At 45.0% G+C, this 15,256-nt stretch overlaps 1 protein-coding gene across 4 annotated transcripts in view; it reads left to right on the top strand.

Annotated features, from left to right (window-relative positions):
* Positions 1-15,256, top strand: part of spg (dedicator of cytokinesis spg) — a 243,224-nt gene that overhangs the window by 184,561 nt on the left and 43,407 nt on the right. For all 4 annotated transcript variants that reach the window (XM_065223144.1, XM_065223145.1, XM_065223143.1 and 1 more), the window contains 2 exons: positions 9,915-10,035; positions 10,108-12,894. In XM_065223144.1, the coding sequence (XP_065079216.1) occupies positions 9,915-10,035; positions 10,108-12,894 (2,908 nt within the window). The remainder of the gene's footprint in view (positions 1-9,914; positions 10,036-10,107; positions 12,895-15,256) is intronic.

Below are 15,256 nucleotides of genomic sequence, written 5' to 3'. Positions count from 1 at the left end.
CTTGGGCTGGTTTAGAGATCTCCAAGTGGTCAGAGAGGGGGGGGGGGGGGGGGGTTGGTCCATCAATGGGTTGCTGTGAGTCTAAAGACGAATTGGTCGATGGTGTGTGAGTAATGCTGCTGCTGCTGCTTCAGAGAAGTAGTTAGGCGATGAACCGGGGAAACGTCACTAGATTTTTCAGATATTTGAGTTTTAAGATCAGAAAAAAAATTACATTAACGTCATCTAGTGGTGAGATATCGTACTAAACGGATTTTTTTACAATTCGCTTGGAATATTCTTCGGAAACCTCTTGGTAAACCATTTAGAATTAAGAATTTTCTTTGGATTTCACCTCAAATTGCATGGGAATTTTCCTTAGAATTTCCTTGATATTTTTATCGAAATGCTCTTTAGAGGATCTCAGGAATTTTCTTGCACCGTGGCCTTCTCATTTATTTGGCCTTCTCATCATAATGTAATGCTCAATGTGTCAGATTCCTTAAATTTGCCGATGCCCTTTAAAAGTCCAAAAATTTGACCAAAAGTAGTTGTGCCCAGTTTAAAAATTTCGATGCAAAAAAAAATATTAAAAAATATTGAAAAGAGTAATTTTTTGCTGTGTAAAGTTTTTCCACTTCTATGAACTTTTTAACCCCTTGAAATTGTCAACCAGGTATATTTTTTCCTGAAAAGAACTGATTTTTTTACATGAAACAAAATGCTAAGTTCAAAATAAGTCGGAGGATGTCGACTTTCAAATTCATTTTTTTCCGCTATTTGGCCTGGAAATGCGCTTTTGGACAAAATTTTGAACTTTCTGTGAATTTTTACACAGAAAATCATTTTTCAGGTTTTCAAAAGCATTTTCTTCGCAAAAAATTACAATCAAAATTGCATACATTTGACCAAAATTACTATTTTTAATTTTTTAGAGTCCAACTTGTAATTTTGACAGAAGATAGCTTTATTTATGAGCTTTTGAATGTGAAAAAAATCAATGAAAAATTGTACCCAAAATTGTTTGCAATTTTTTACCGTGTTTAGTTTTCCTAAAAATCAATGTTTTTGATTTGTTTTTCGTCGATCTTATTTTCCATACTGAGTACGAATGCTACCAACGCCAGTGAGGCAGCTCCCACACCTAGACCCTACCTATCGACCCATCAACTCATGGACCGGGGACCAATGGCTTTACCTTCCTTCCGAGGAAAGGCGTGCTCAGAGATTTTATGCATCAGAAAATCCCGGCGGTACCGACTGGGATTGAACCAAGGCTTTTTGGGGTGAAAGGCAATCACGCTTACCCCTACACCACCGGCGCCGCTGACATTTGCGAGTTATGTTTTTTGACGTAGAACTACGTCTTTGTCGACTATACTGGGGTACAAATCGAAAAATATATGTGGTGAAATAGTGTTAGGTTTTGAACGCGTGTAACTTTGTCATTTATAGATGAAATTAAAATTTAAATACGCGAATCGATAGGATATTACTTAAAGAATCTGTCTAATAAAAAAACTTTAAAAAAATGCGCAAATGATAATTTTATTACTGTTTTCATGAACTAAACGTTTTCCCACACCCAGCCATTATAAACGAATACCACTTAATTGCACATCATTCTGCTTGAACCTGCAAAGATATAAAACAGCGCTGCTTTCCTGACTCTGCTCATTACCACTTCGGACGGCGTGACACTAGGTCCTGCAGCAAGCAGGACCAGGACAGTGGCTAAAAATGAATCACGGCGTGACCATGACCACCACAATGAGGAATGAGACTTGGAAAATTATTTGTTCGTTCCTTTATTTAACGTCGGTCTCTGTTCCGCAATCTAGTGCCAATCACCGACGGACATCGATTGCCATCCATTGACGGCAATCGAATGTGCAGGAAGGCAGCTTCCACACCTGCGTAGGATATCGCACCCATTCAAACACACATGGGCCGGGACCAACGGCTTTACTTCCCTTCCGAAGGAAGACGTGACCAGAGATTTTTATGCCTCAGAAAAATCCCACCGACCTCGGCTGGGATTGAACCCAGACCCATTGGGGTGTTAGAAAGCAGTCACGCTTACCACTACACCACCGGCGCCGGCTACTTGGAAAATTATGCATGTTAAAAATGCATGACAAACATCAATTTTGCGTGGTTCTACATCATAATGCGGCCGTGCCGAGGACACAACCCTTTAATTATTTTTAAAGTATCGAATACGCCATTTTGGAGTGCAAATAAAGGGTGTCCCACATCAAATTGCATCACGGAAAAAACGCTGTAGGAAATTACCTAGTTGCGATCCTCTCGATCCACTCATAAGGTTCTGTACAACATCTGGCTGCAGCTTCTTCTGTACGGAAACCAACTTTTTCTTCATGTCTTTCTCAGATTTGACCACCTTGGGATGCTTCTCCGTAGTGCCTGCTTCATAATAGCCCTGTATTTTTCGATGGGCCTTAGTTTCGGTCCTTGGGTTCGAAAGTGACCCCGTTGGCTTCGTACCACTCCAGGACAACATTTGAATAGTGGCACGAAACTAGATCCGGCCAGAAGATCGTAGAACCCTCGCGTTGCTTCAACAGAGGAAACAGAGGCTTCTATAGGCACTCCTTGAGGTAGATCTCCCCGTTGACAGTCCCGGTAGTTACGAACGGCGCCCTCCGTTTGCCACATGAGCAGATCGCTTGCCAAATCATGTATTACTTGGCAAACTTTGAAAGTTTCTGCTTCCTTACTTCCTCCGGATCATCAAACTTGTGTTGGACGGTGAAGAACAGTAGCCCCGGAAGCTGCCGGAAGTCCGCCTTGACGTAAGTCTCAACATCCATGATGATACAATGAAGCTTCGTCAGCATCTGGGTGTACAGTTTCCGGGCCCGTAACTTTCCCACCGTATTTTGCCGTTTGTCATGATTTGGAGCCTTCTGCACTTTGTACGTACACAGCAAAAAAAAATGTAATATCGATCAACGTAATTCAAGCTGATGTATGAAATAATGATGTAATAGCAAAAAGTAGATACAATATTACATCAATGGATGTAATTTTGTTCGCAAAATCGATGTACATCGTACAATGTGATATTACACAACCGATGGATTGACCTGGTTGCATCAGTTTCGATGTAATATTCAACAACTTTTTTTGCTGTGTATGCAGTCCCTCCCGGTCCTTGGTTCTCTGAACGAAAGACTTGAACAGATTCAACTTTTTGGCCACATCCCTGACCGAAGCATTGGGATTCCGCTTAAACGCTTTCACGACACGCTTGTGATCCTGATCACTAATAGACCATCCATTCTGACCGCATTTCTCCTTCCGTTCGATGCTCAGAGTTTCGTTGTAAAGTTTTAATCACACGACTAACCATTCACTGAACGATTCCGAGTTGTTTTCCGATGTCCCGATGAGAGAGTTGAGGATTTTCCAGGTGCTTGCGCAAAATCAATTCCCGACGTTGCTTTTCGCGTGACGCCTTTTTTTACAACTTTCGATACAGTGTAAACAATACACTCTAAACTACTTCTACCCAAATTTTCAAGAGAAAATACCCAACGGGTAATTTTCTACAGCTTTTTGTTCCGAGATGCAATTTGATGTGGGACACCCTTTAATTCAAAATTAATATCTCACTATTGCTGCGTGGTTAATGAATTCCGAGCTGCATTCTTTACCAAAAAAAGGACTTGTCCATCTAAACAATTTGACCGAAGACAGGAACCTTCTATCTAGTCAAGTCAAGATATTAAATTAGGGCAAACAACGAAAACTGAGTGTCACACAAGCGCTTGGTGAGTGAATTCTGAACTAAACTCTATTTTTTAAGATAGCTGCTGTTCATCTGAATAACTTTGCCGAAGACGGGAACCATCCATATATGCAGGATCTTTAGATAGCGTTATATCCAGTAGTGTAAGCGGTAACCGTAGTTGACACATTTTCTGTGAGGCTGTAAATCGATTTCGGACGGCATTTTGGAATCCAAGATGGCGGCCATCGGTTCAAGAAAAACTCAAGACCAACAATTGAAATGGCCTCAACTCCATTTTGTAAATAAACATTGTAAGGCCATTTTCTCGCGAACCTAAGGCCACCAACGCAAACCAACTAAATGAACAGGTAGTGAACATTCTCCTCTACCCGATTGTGTGGTAGGTTTGCGAATGTAGGTTTCAGTTCACGAGAAAATGACGTTACAAGGTTTGTTAACAAAATGGAGTTAAGGCCTTTTCAATTGTTGGTCTTGAACTGTCAAATACCCTACAATATGGGTATTTTTGGAAAGGGAACGACGTGTAGAGGCTGGAAATCGATGCCAGACGCAAATTTGGAATCCAAGATTTCGGCCATCGGTTCGAGAAAAACTGTCAAATACACTGTCAAATTTACAGGGAGCAAATCTCCTTGGGTATTATCGTGGCAACAAGAAGGGTTGGTAATTAAGCGAAATAAAATCCTGCTGGAGAAAATTCACGCCGAAGACGGAGAAATCCGCTTTAGCCCAAACGATTTGAACACCGATTTGTTACACTTATAGCGAATTTGTTTATTATTCAGTTCCAACCATGGATCGGGTATCAAGATTTGGTCTGCATGTTTTCTGACAAACGTCAGTTTGATCGTTTGTTTTTAAAACATACCTCAGGTTGAGGTTCACCCGGACAAAAATTTCGGTTTCACACTGGGTTGAAACTGGTTCCAACCCCGATAGTAAACAAATTCGCTATTAATCTTCTAGTTTACTCGATATCTATCCATAGACTTCTCTGACGTTTGTGAAATGCACAAGTATTAGTGCAGAACTCGGGATAAATAATAAGTATTTCTGGTTTTCTTGCAAATTCACCCAAAGCTCTGCACTAATACTTGTGCAATTCACAAACGTCAGAGAAGTCTATTGCGTGCAATATTTTGATAACTGTTTATGTTTTAAGAGTTGGTTCACAGGTAGATTGAGGTTAAGGAAACGTCACTGTTGTTGATAATATCAGTTTTGCTCGAATGTTGTTCTATAGTTGTATACCGTTTGTGTTGTGTAAGATATACGACGGTATAGACTTCTCTGACGTTTGTGAATTGCACAAGTATTAGTGCCTAGGGGAAGAACAACTTGATCTGAAGTAATATTTGATGTAAAAATTGCTCAAATTGGTAGATATTATAATTTTTAGTATAAATATTAATGATATCAACTGTCAAGCGGAAAGCTTCAAAGTAAAAAAAAATAACAGTGTAACTTTAACGCATACACTCAATGACGTTGCACCGTTGTTGTTTATGTTTACTGCATCTTTCTGTTTGTCATAATTTTTGCCTAGATTTTCGTTTTCGATAGCTCTGATCGATTTCGACTTCGGCTTTTTATGATAAAAACGGTACTGGACGTTCCCCCAGCAACAAATCTCTCCAAGTTGCATTCTCATGGCGAATCGAGCGACCACGGGACCATCACTCTGGGCTTCCGTTAACAGGGGCGGCGTTGTCAATCGATTCCCGTTCCATAGGAGAACAGAACATTCGTGGAAATTAATTCCTGGGATTGGAATTGCGGCCGATTATGTGCGCTGAGAACAGCTACCAAAAATTGCCGAATTTATGAGAACAAGGAGCGGATTTTGGTGGCGGTGGCCAGCAAGATCACAAAGGAATGACTTGCCTCTTGTGTGAAATACATTTTTGATTAAACGAATGTCAAATGTACACTTAAAACAAAAATAGTCGAAAACAAACAAAAAACAACTGTCAGACTAAGTATAAGATTCGCAAATATCACACATATTAAAATATTTAATACTTCCACCATCGGTATTGATACTGATACTTGGAGCTGTCCTTCCCCTAGATTAGTGCAGAACTTTGGTTAAATTCAAAGCTTTTCTTGCACTAATATTTATAATCAAGCATGGGAAAAATCGATTCATTTTGCATTTACTACTCACTCACACGCATACAACATCAGAAACGATCAGCAGCTTGTGCGAGCCGCACTGATTTCGTTCGTATTCGCATTGCTTCTATAGAGTTCTCTACCACCGATAGTATTAGCATAGAGGTAACTCTAAGACAAAAAGGTCCTGAAGAAACGTGTTCAACTTTTTGGCTCACCTCTGGTACTATCTTCGGTCCCAAACTAATCGATGCACCCCTCGAAACATAAGAAAATCTCCGAACCCCTCATTTTATCTGTCATTTTAACTTTCATAGTCCTCTCCAGCCGGGTTGGTATTGGTGCGAGTTGCGTGTGTTAGTGAGATGAAATTTTTTGTTAGCTGTGAGAAATTTTTTGTTTGCTGTAAGAACTGTCATTCTAAAGTAAAAATAAACAACAGAACGAAAACAAACGCTATGCTTGCACGGTAACAGTCAAGTACCTTTTTGTGAGTAAAGGTTAACCCATTTTTGATAAAGGTGGTTTTACTCATTAATGAGTAAATTATTTTAACAACAATGAGTTTCTGCTAACAGTAGCTAACAGTTACTAGTTAATTGGCATAATGAATAACTCATTAATTAGTGGTGCCGCTCTTATTTACAATGGGTTTACTTTTAGTCATAAATGGATGTTTGATTCTTACCGTGCACATGACAGTATACGCAACAATCAATACGAAATTAACGATTTTAAATTGGCTCACCACTTTAGTAGCCTATTGGTCCCAAGCAAACGATTAACGTACCCTATTCTAGTTGAAATTCTATTACTACACTATGTTTGTTTTGATTCGCTATGAAAGTTTGACAGATAACATCAGGGGTGTGTGGATTCATGCAGAACATGCAGGGGTGAGTGAAATAGCTTGGGACTGCTTGGGACCGTTGTTCTGGTACTGAGTGAGGCAAAAATAATAATGATTTTCTTCGGGACCCAGTGGTCTTAGAGTTACCTCTATGGTTATACTGTCATGGAGTGACTGTTCAAATTTTCTTTTTTTTCGAACGTTCAAATTTTCTCAACAGCGTTGCGGCACTGTATGAAAGTCACTGTATTTGAAGCCAATAGAAGAAACATGGTTGCCAGTGACATTGCCAAAAGATCCCTCAAAAGCCGTGCTGCTGTTTTGACAGAAATTTTCTTTGCGCGTCTCTATCAACGTCTCTGCTTTGAATTGGCTTCAAGACTTTGACTTGCGTCTGGATTTACCACCCCAGTGGTAAAGTGTGAGAGCGCGTAACACAATTTTCTTAAACGTATTTCTCGGCAACCAATCCTCCGAACTGAACGTACATACCTGAGTACCTGATGGGCGACGACTCGTTGAATTCAAATCTGCGCCGAACGAAGTAACCGTCTCCATTGGTCTCGGTCCTGAGCCAATCGCTCCCAGTCGCCTTGGACGTTCAAGGACCTAATGTCCTTCTCAACTGCACAAAGCCAACGCGTGCGTGGCCTACCCCGAAGCCGACGTCCTCTTCGGGGTTCCCTGCTGAATATTGACTTCGCTTGACGCTCTTCCGGCATTCGTGCCACATGCCCAGCTCACTGTAGCCTGCCGTGTTTTATAAGCTTCACAATATCCATGCCGTTATATACTTGGTACAACTCGTGATTCATGCGACGCCGCCAGATGCCATTGTCCAGTTTACCGTACGCTCGAAGACACCGAAAGCTCTCCGATCGGCCTCTTTCAATGCCCACGATTCGTGGCCATAAAGGGCTTCCGGCAGAATCAACGACTTGTACAGCGGGAATTTCGTTTTCGTACGCAAGCTGCGGGACTTCAGCTGGCTACGCAACCCGTAGAAAGCACTGTTAGCGGCTTCAATACGCCTTTTCACCTCGTGGGTAACATAATTATCGCACGTCACTAAAGTACCAAGATAAACAAATTCGTCCACAACTTCAAATTTTGCGCCATCTAGCACCACTTCACTACCAACACCACTATTGCTCCCACGCTTTCTACCGGCGACCATGTACTTCGTTTTGGTAGAATTTATCGTGAGACCAATCCTCGCTGTCTCCCTCTTAAAAGGCGCGAACGCCTCTTCCACTGCTCTACGGTCGATTCCGATGATGTCGATGTCGTCCGCAAAACCAAGGAGCATATGCGACCAGCTCTCCTAATCGCTCCTTCGAGGGCGATGTTGAATAGCAAGTTCGAAAGAGCATCTCCCTGCTTCAACCCATCTAAGGTCACGAACGAGGCCGAAATCTCGTCTGCAACCCGTACACATGATTTCGAACCATCCAGCGTTGCACGAATCAGCCTAATTAGTTTCGTCGGAAAACCGTTTTCTTGCATTATCTGCCATAGCTCGTTTCTCTTTACTGAATCGTACGCTGCCTTGAAATCTATGAACAAATGATGAGTCTGCAAGTTGTATTCCCGGAACTTCTCAAGGGTTTGACGCAGGGTAAACATTTAATCCATCGTTGATCGACCCTCACGAAAACCAGCCTGGTATTCGCCGACGAAGGATTCCTCAAGCGGTCTCAATCTGTTGAACAGAACACGTGATAATATTTTGCACGCCGAATTCAGAAGCATGATTCCTCTGTAATTGGCGCACTCCAGTATGTGTCCCTTTTTGTAGAGGGGACAAACGAGACCATCCAACCAACTAGCGGGCAATTCTTCCTTCCTCCCATATCTTGAGCAGTATACGGTGGATCATCTGGTGCAGCTGATCACTTCCGTGTTTGAGAAGTTCGGCCGGGAGCTCATCCTTCCCCGCAGCCTTACTGTTTTTCAGTTCTCGTATCGCCTTTTTCACCTCTTCTAGCGTTGGTGGTTCCACAGCTTGACCATCGTCGTCGATGTATGTTCTGTTTGTAGATGCTCTCTCGTTCAGCAACGTCTCGAAGTACTCCGAACTGAACGTAACAACCACCAAATGAAAAGGAACCATGATTCTAAATAATGTTAATCAATAGATTTTTAATCGATTAACTGGTTCCGGAGATATAGACCGAACAAGACCCAAAAATCGCGGAATTCGGGAACTAAGTGGTGTTTGTCGGCATCTACATAACCGAATTAAACGAAACAATGAGCAAATAAACGGGGGCTGATGGGCTGATGGGCGGATGGGCTGACGAAATCGTGTCATTACTGTTTTTAGTTTACCGAGCTTTTAATTAAAGCTAACTGGATTACACTCGTTGACCATTTTTAATTTGCCCCAAGGTTTGTCCTGTTCATTGTAGCACCGAATCGGGTTCCGAATATTCCAGAAAAGGTAACGAATTTTTGATTATCGGCGTCGCATCCAAGAAGATTCTAACCCAACCAAAACCTTAGTTGAATTTTTGGTGCGACGCCGGAACAGTGACTCCCCCTCCCAAGACCTTACTACAGCCATGACGCGTCAACTTCCTTTATCACTCGCATGCAACCCTGCAACCCAGACCGAACAGCCCCACCTTGAGTTTCCTTTTATGCCGCTTTGTCAAGTCAAGTCGAGTCCCATCCCGAGTAAAAATAACGACAATTATGTGATACTGTATTTCGCTGTCTATAAATACATTTGTATAAATATTGTCTTCACACGTTTAGGAAATGTAAATTCCAAAGATCACCAAAGATGTTCCCGTATGCAAATTTCAAACGTTTACTCGGGCTGCAGCTGTATTGCACAGCGTTGGCACAGCATCCAGCGAAACAGACGACAGCCAACAGGTTGGAGCATATTGCATTCCTGTTGTACCGCCCACCTCGCACCGCACCCCAACTTCTCGTCCAAGCATCGATGAATTGATAATTTATCGCTCTTATATTCCTTTGTACTACTTATAGGTATACATACTTATATACAGCCACCAAAGACCCAGCGCACTCGGTCGTTTAATAATGTATGCAAGCGACCGACCGACCGACCGATCACCGCAGCAGCAGCAACATTTAATGTCAACTCCATTAACATTCTCCTTTTATGTCCATTTCTCGTTTCATGTTGTTCTTCTTCTTCCTCTCGGAACTCGAATGCAGAAAACTAGGCCTAGATTTAGTACCCCGATTAGGGACGCTAGCGGTCGATCCGCATAAAATCGGAATCGTTTCGCTGCACCAGGTCCACGTCAACAGTGCCGAAAATGCCAAAGCTGCTTCCGTAAGTTAGACATTATTTGAAGAACCCAACATAACCTCATTTTCGATTTTTCTCCCCTCCCCTCCCCCTCAGAACCGTGGAACGCTTCGGCGGAAAGCCGGCAAGAAGGTCCTCACGCACCATCTGTACTTTTGCATGCGTGACTTTGGCCACCGGATAGGCGACGATGCGGAGATCTGCTTCTACCTGTACGACGGGAACTCGAACCGGATGCGGGCCCTGTCCGAGCGGTTCCTGATGCGCATTGCCAAAGATGGCTTTTCCACGTACGTGGAAACGTCCCACAACTGTACGGTTTTCACCGATCTCGGTTCGTCCGACCTGAATCAGGACCTGTATCTCATAGCCAACGTGATGCGGGTGGGGAAGATGCTGCACTCCGAAGCGGTTAAGAAGGGTGACAAGTTCATCAGTAACCATTCCTACCGGAGACCGTACGGGGTGGGGGTGCTACCATTGAGTGAGATAGCTCAGTTTGACCAGACGGTCGAATCGGAGGAGAAGGAGTTCAGCTTTAAGATCTTCCAGTGCGAAGAGAAGGACTACCACCAGCTGCACGAGTTGATCATTAAGAAGGCTAGCGGAAAGTTTCAGCCGATCAACGCCAGCACCCAGGGTCACTACGGGTTGGTAGTCTCGTTGAAGTTGATCCACGGAGGGCTGAGCCAAGCTCGGATAGAACAACCGATCCTGTTTCAAGGCACTGCCATAACCAAGAAGATCGGTTTCCCGGACGTGATCATGCCCGGGGACGTCCGCAATGATCTGTTCTTGACCTTAGAACGAGGCGAATTTGAACGCGTTGGCATAAGCACCGCGAAAAACATCGAAATCACCACCCTCGTTCTGGATGAAAACGGTCGAATCATCCAGGAGTGCATAGCCATCGCTTCCGGAAATCCCCTACAAGCGTACTACAAATCCATGGTCTTGTACCACAACAACTCCCCAGCCTGGAACGAAACCATCCGGATGTTCGTTCCCATAGACAAATTTAGCAAAGCGCACGTACGGTTCGAGTTCCGAAGTTGCTCCACCCGGGACAAGTCCGACCCGAAACTGTTCGGCTTCAGCTTCTCCCGTCTGATGGAACCGGGAGGGGCAACGATTGCGGACGCATCCCACGAACTGTACGTCTACAAGTGCGAAGACATTCTCAAGGTTCAACCGAACATCTACCTTCGACTGCCTTGCTCCGCAATGGACAAGCACGCTCACACCTTGGAATCCAACTCTCCCTACCATCGAAGTTCCAAGGAGGCATTCTTCGTCAAAACCGTCCTCTGCTCAACGAAGCTTACTCAAAACGGCGATCTCCTCTCGCTTCTGCAGTGGCGTAACCATCCGGAGCGCATCCAGGACTCCCTGCAGCGGGTTCTCCGGCTTCACAATGAAGAGCTAATCAAATTCCTACAGGACGTCCTGGACGCCCTGTTTGCCATGTTCTCCACGGACGACGGAAACAGCACGCCCCACTCCGGTCTCGTCTTCCACGTGCTCGTATCGATTTTCAGTCTCATGCAGAGCAGCAAATTCCAGCACTTCAAACCCGTCATGGACGCCTACATCAAGGACCACTTCGCTGCTCCTCTAGTCTACAAAGGTCTCCTCTCGTCCGTCCAACACCTCGCCGATTGGATGATGACAGCGGAAAACCTGGAACCCATCCTGCAGTGCTTCAGCTCCCTCGAGTTCATCTTCAAGCTGATCATCCAAAGCCGGAAACTTTTCGCCCACGCTTCCGGTGGCCAGTATGAAGACAAGTTCAAGCATGACCTCTTCGCCGTATTCACCTCTCTCAACGGAATGCTTCTAGTCGCCAGTCATTCGCACATTCTCCCCACCCAGGAGGCCCTTCTCAGCTCGATCGGTGTCGTGTTCGAACAGCTCCGCACCATCCTCACCAAAAGCGAACTGGAAACCCTAGTCAAAGGCATGCTGGATGCCGTCCCGAAGGACGCCCAACCACCTCTGATCCAGGCCAAACTGAAATCCATCAAGGACATGGTCTCCGGACAGCTTTTCCAGGACGACGAACTGCGTTCCGTTATCCTGAACATCGCCTGCAAACATCTCCGTATTCACCTGGCTCGACGCGATGAACTCCGGCTGTGCTCGGAGATCCTCGCCGAAATCCTCATCAAACTACACGAGGCCAAAGTCAAAACCGGCGAAAAACCGTCGAACGCGATCCATCACGATCTGGACATCCTGTTCTCCAACATCTTCCCCATTCTGATGCAAACCATCAACGTCCTAGGAAACGGTGGCAACGAATCGCTAGTCTGCGCCCTGTTCGCCGTTATGCTGGGGCTGCTTCAGCTGCTGGACGAATCGCACTTCCAGCGGATGTGGGACCGCCAGAGCACCACCGGAAACAACAGGGAACTGAAAGATTTCATCCAGCAGTGTCTGAACATTTTCAAGGACATCCTGGAACAGGACTGGATGATCTTCTCCAAGGACTGGCTGGTGATGAAGATGTCGGCGAACGAGGTGCTGCGCAAGACCCTGGAGGAACTGGCGAAGCCGCTGGTCTACCGATTCCTGGAACAGCAGTCGTTCGACTCGCAGCTCTGGTGGTCCTACTTTAGTGTGGCGGTGATCTTTCTGACGCAACCCTCGCTGCAGATCGAGCAGTACCACGAAACGAAACGGCGAAAGCTGCTGAGCACCCACGGCGACATGCGGGTGGCCATGGGCTTCCAGATCTTGAGCATGTGGGCCCAGCTGGGGGAACATAAGCTGCACTTCATACCGTCGATGGTGGGACCGTTCCTGGAGGTGACGCTGGTGCCGGAACCGGCCCTGCGGAAGGCGACCTTTACCGTGTTCTACGATATGATGCAGTGCGAACAGGTGAGTGGATATTCTGTAATCTGCGGTCCATAACATACTCCCCCTAATTCTGCGAGTCACGTGACTCTCTGTCACCGGTGAGATGACAGTTGTCACCTCGTGTGAGGTGACTCTCCGTGCAAATCAAATGGAGAGTCACCTCACACGAGGTGACTATTGTCACCTCACCGGTGACAGAGAGTCACGTGACTCGCAGAATAGGGGGGACTGTTTTACCAGAAGTCGAAAGTTCGAATGCTCTGTGAAGTTCTCTTAGAATTAGCACCCTCGGAACATTCCGGAAGTTTCTTATTATCATCCATGCAATTTCCTTGGAACACTTGACAGAAGTTTCCTCGGAACTTTTCTGCATCCTAAGTTCTCTCAGAACTTTCCTGATGTTGCTTTGGACTTTTTCTGAAGTTGTCTAAGAAGCATACCCTAAAGTTCCCTCGGAACTTCCCAGAAGTATAGCCACGAAAATTCTCAAAATTACATTTGAGGTTTTCTAGAAGTTCTCGTCGTTGCATAAAGCCTAACATTCTTCCGGATGATCTGTGAAGTTCTCTCAGAACTTTCTTAAAGCCCTCGGAAGATACCTAAAGTTGCCTCAGGACTTTTCTAAATTTCTCAGACGTCCACTCAGAATTTCCCTTAACATTTGAATGCCTCCACTAAATTTGCATAATCTGCACAACAAGTTGCATTTTGTCGGGAAACCGTCAGGAAAAATTTGGATCAATACATGGTTCCGGAGTTATTCCGGTTTCCGTTGGGGTCATTCTGGGGCGGCATTCTGCTTTGCTGTTCTGTTATAATTATACCCACGGTGAATATAATATTTTCTCACTCAAATGATGTAATTGGACCAATTCCGGTTATACCGATGGTCCCTGATCACATTGAGCATCCTGGAAAAGTACCGGTGCCCCCGGGGAAGTGGCCAATTCTCAACAAGAGCCAAAGCTCGTCATGGAACATATCAAACTTTATGATTTTATAAAACTCGGCCGGTTATGGTCTTATTGACAGTCCACGGTCACACTAGCCCTCCCGGGCATGTTCCGGTGCCCCCGAGGAAGTGGTCAATTCTCGACAAGAGTCAAAACCCGTCGTGCGACATATTAAACCTCATGGTTTTTCAAACCTCGACCGGTAATGAATTTTATAACAGTTTACGGTGAGCATCCCGGAAAAGTACCGGGGCCCCCAGGGAAGTGGCCAATTCTCAACAAGAACCAAAACCCGTCATGATGCATATCAAACTTTATGATTTTATAAAACGCGGCCGGTAATATGATATCGGTAATGGCTTTATTGATAGTCCACGGTTAGACTAGCCTACCGGGCATGTTCCGGTGCCCCCGGTGAGGTGGCCAATTCTCGACAAGGGCCAAAACCCGTCTTGCGACATATCAAACTTCATGGTTTTTGCAACCCTGACCGGTAATTGATTTATTGACAGTTCACGGTGAGCATCCTGGAAAAGTACCGGTGCCCCCGGGGAAGTGGCCAATTCTCAACAAGAACCAAAGCCCGTTGTGCGACATATCGAACTTCATGATTTTACAAAACTCAGCCGGTAATGGGTTTATTGACAGTCCATGGTCTCACTAGCCCTCTCAGACATGTTTCGGTGCCCCCGGAGAAGTTTCCAGCTCTCGATAAGCACCAAAATCCGTCGTTCTACATATCAAACTTCATGGTTTTCGAAAACTCGGCTGGTAACGGCCTCATTGAGAGACCACGGTCACATTGGCCATCCCGCCAGTTCTGCTGAAAACGTCCCATGTAGCTTACCGAATAGCAAATGTCCGGGCGCATACACAACATGGTGTACATCCATGCTTCCCAACAGCTCTCTGTACGGTTCCTTCGTCGCTGGTCCGTCACGCTTCAGTTAGAGCCCGGAGTTTTACACTTCATTACTTGGGCTTCTTGCGAAAGTTGAAGTCTCTAGGTTGTACATCAGCTTCATGCCCAGGAAGTAGTTAACCTCACCGCAGTCGGTCTTTTTGAACACGACAGAGAGTTTCTTCTTAAGCCGCAAGATCGAAGTCAACTTTCTTCCAGTGATTCTTAGGTCGTCGACGTAAATGATGATGATCAGCTCGTCCCCTGGTGTGCATCTCGTATACAAGCAGTAGTCGTGGTTTAACCGGGTGAATCCCATCTTGAGCAACTGTCCATTCAGCCGCTCATTCCAGCAGCGTACAGGGACTTCTGTAGCTTGCAAACCATGCCTTGATCTGCTTCTACGCCGTCCGGTACCACCATATAGATGTCTTTCTTCAGGTCACCAACGTCGTCTTGACGTCCATCTGGTGGAACAGGAACCGATGGTGCACACCAACAGTTAGAACAGTACGGATGGTGATCAGTT

Source organism: Ochlerotatus camptorhynchus, unplaced genomic scaffold (genome assembly GCF_037179485.1).
Source record: "Ochlerotatus camptorhynchus isolate MF236.1 unplaced genomic scaffold, CSIRO-AGI_Acam_v1.1 ptg000185l, whole genome shotgun sequence".
NCBI lineage: Eukaryota > Metazoa > Arthropoda > Insecta > Diptera > Culicidae > Ochlerotatus > Ochlerotatus camptorhynchus.
This window is presented reverse-complemented; position numbering and strand designations above follow the sequence as displayed.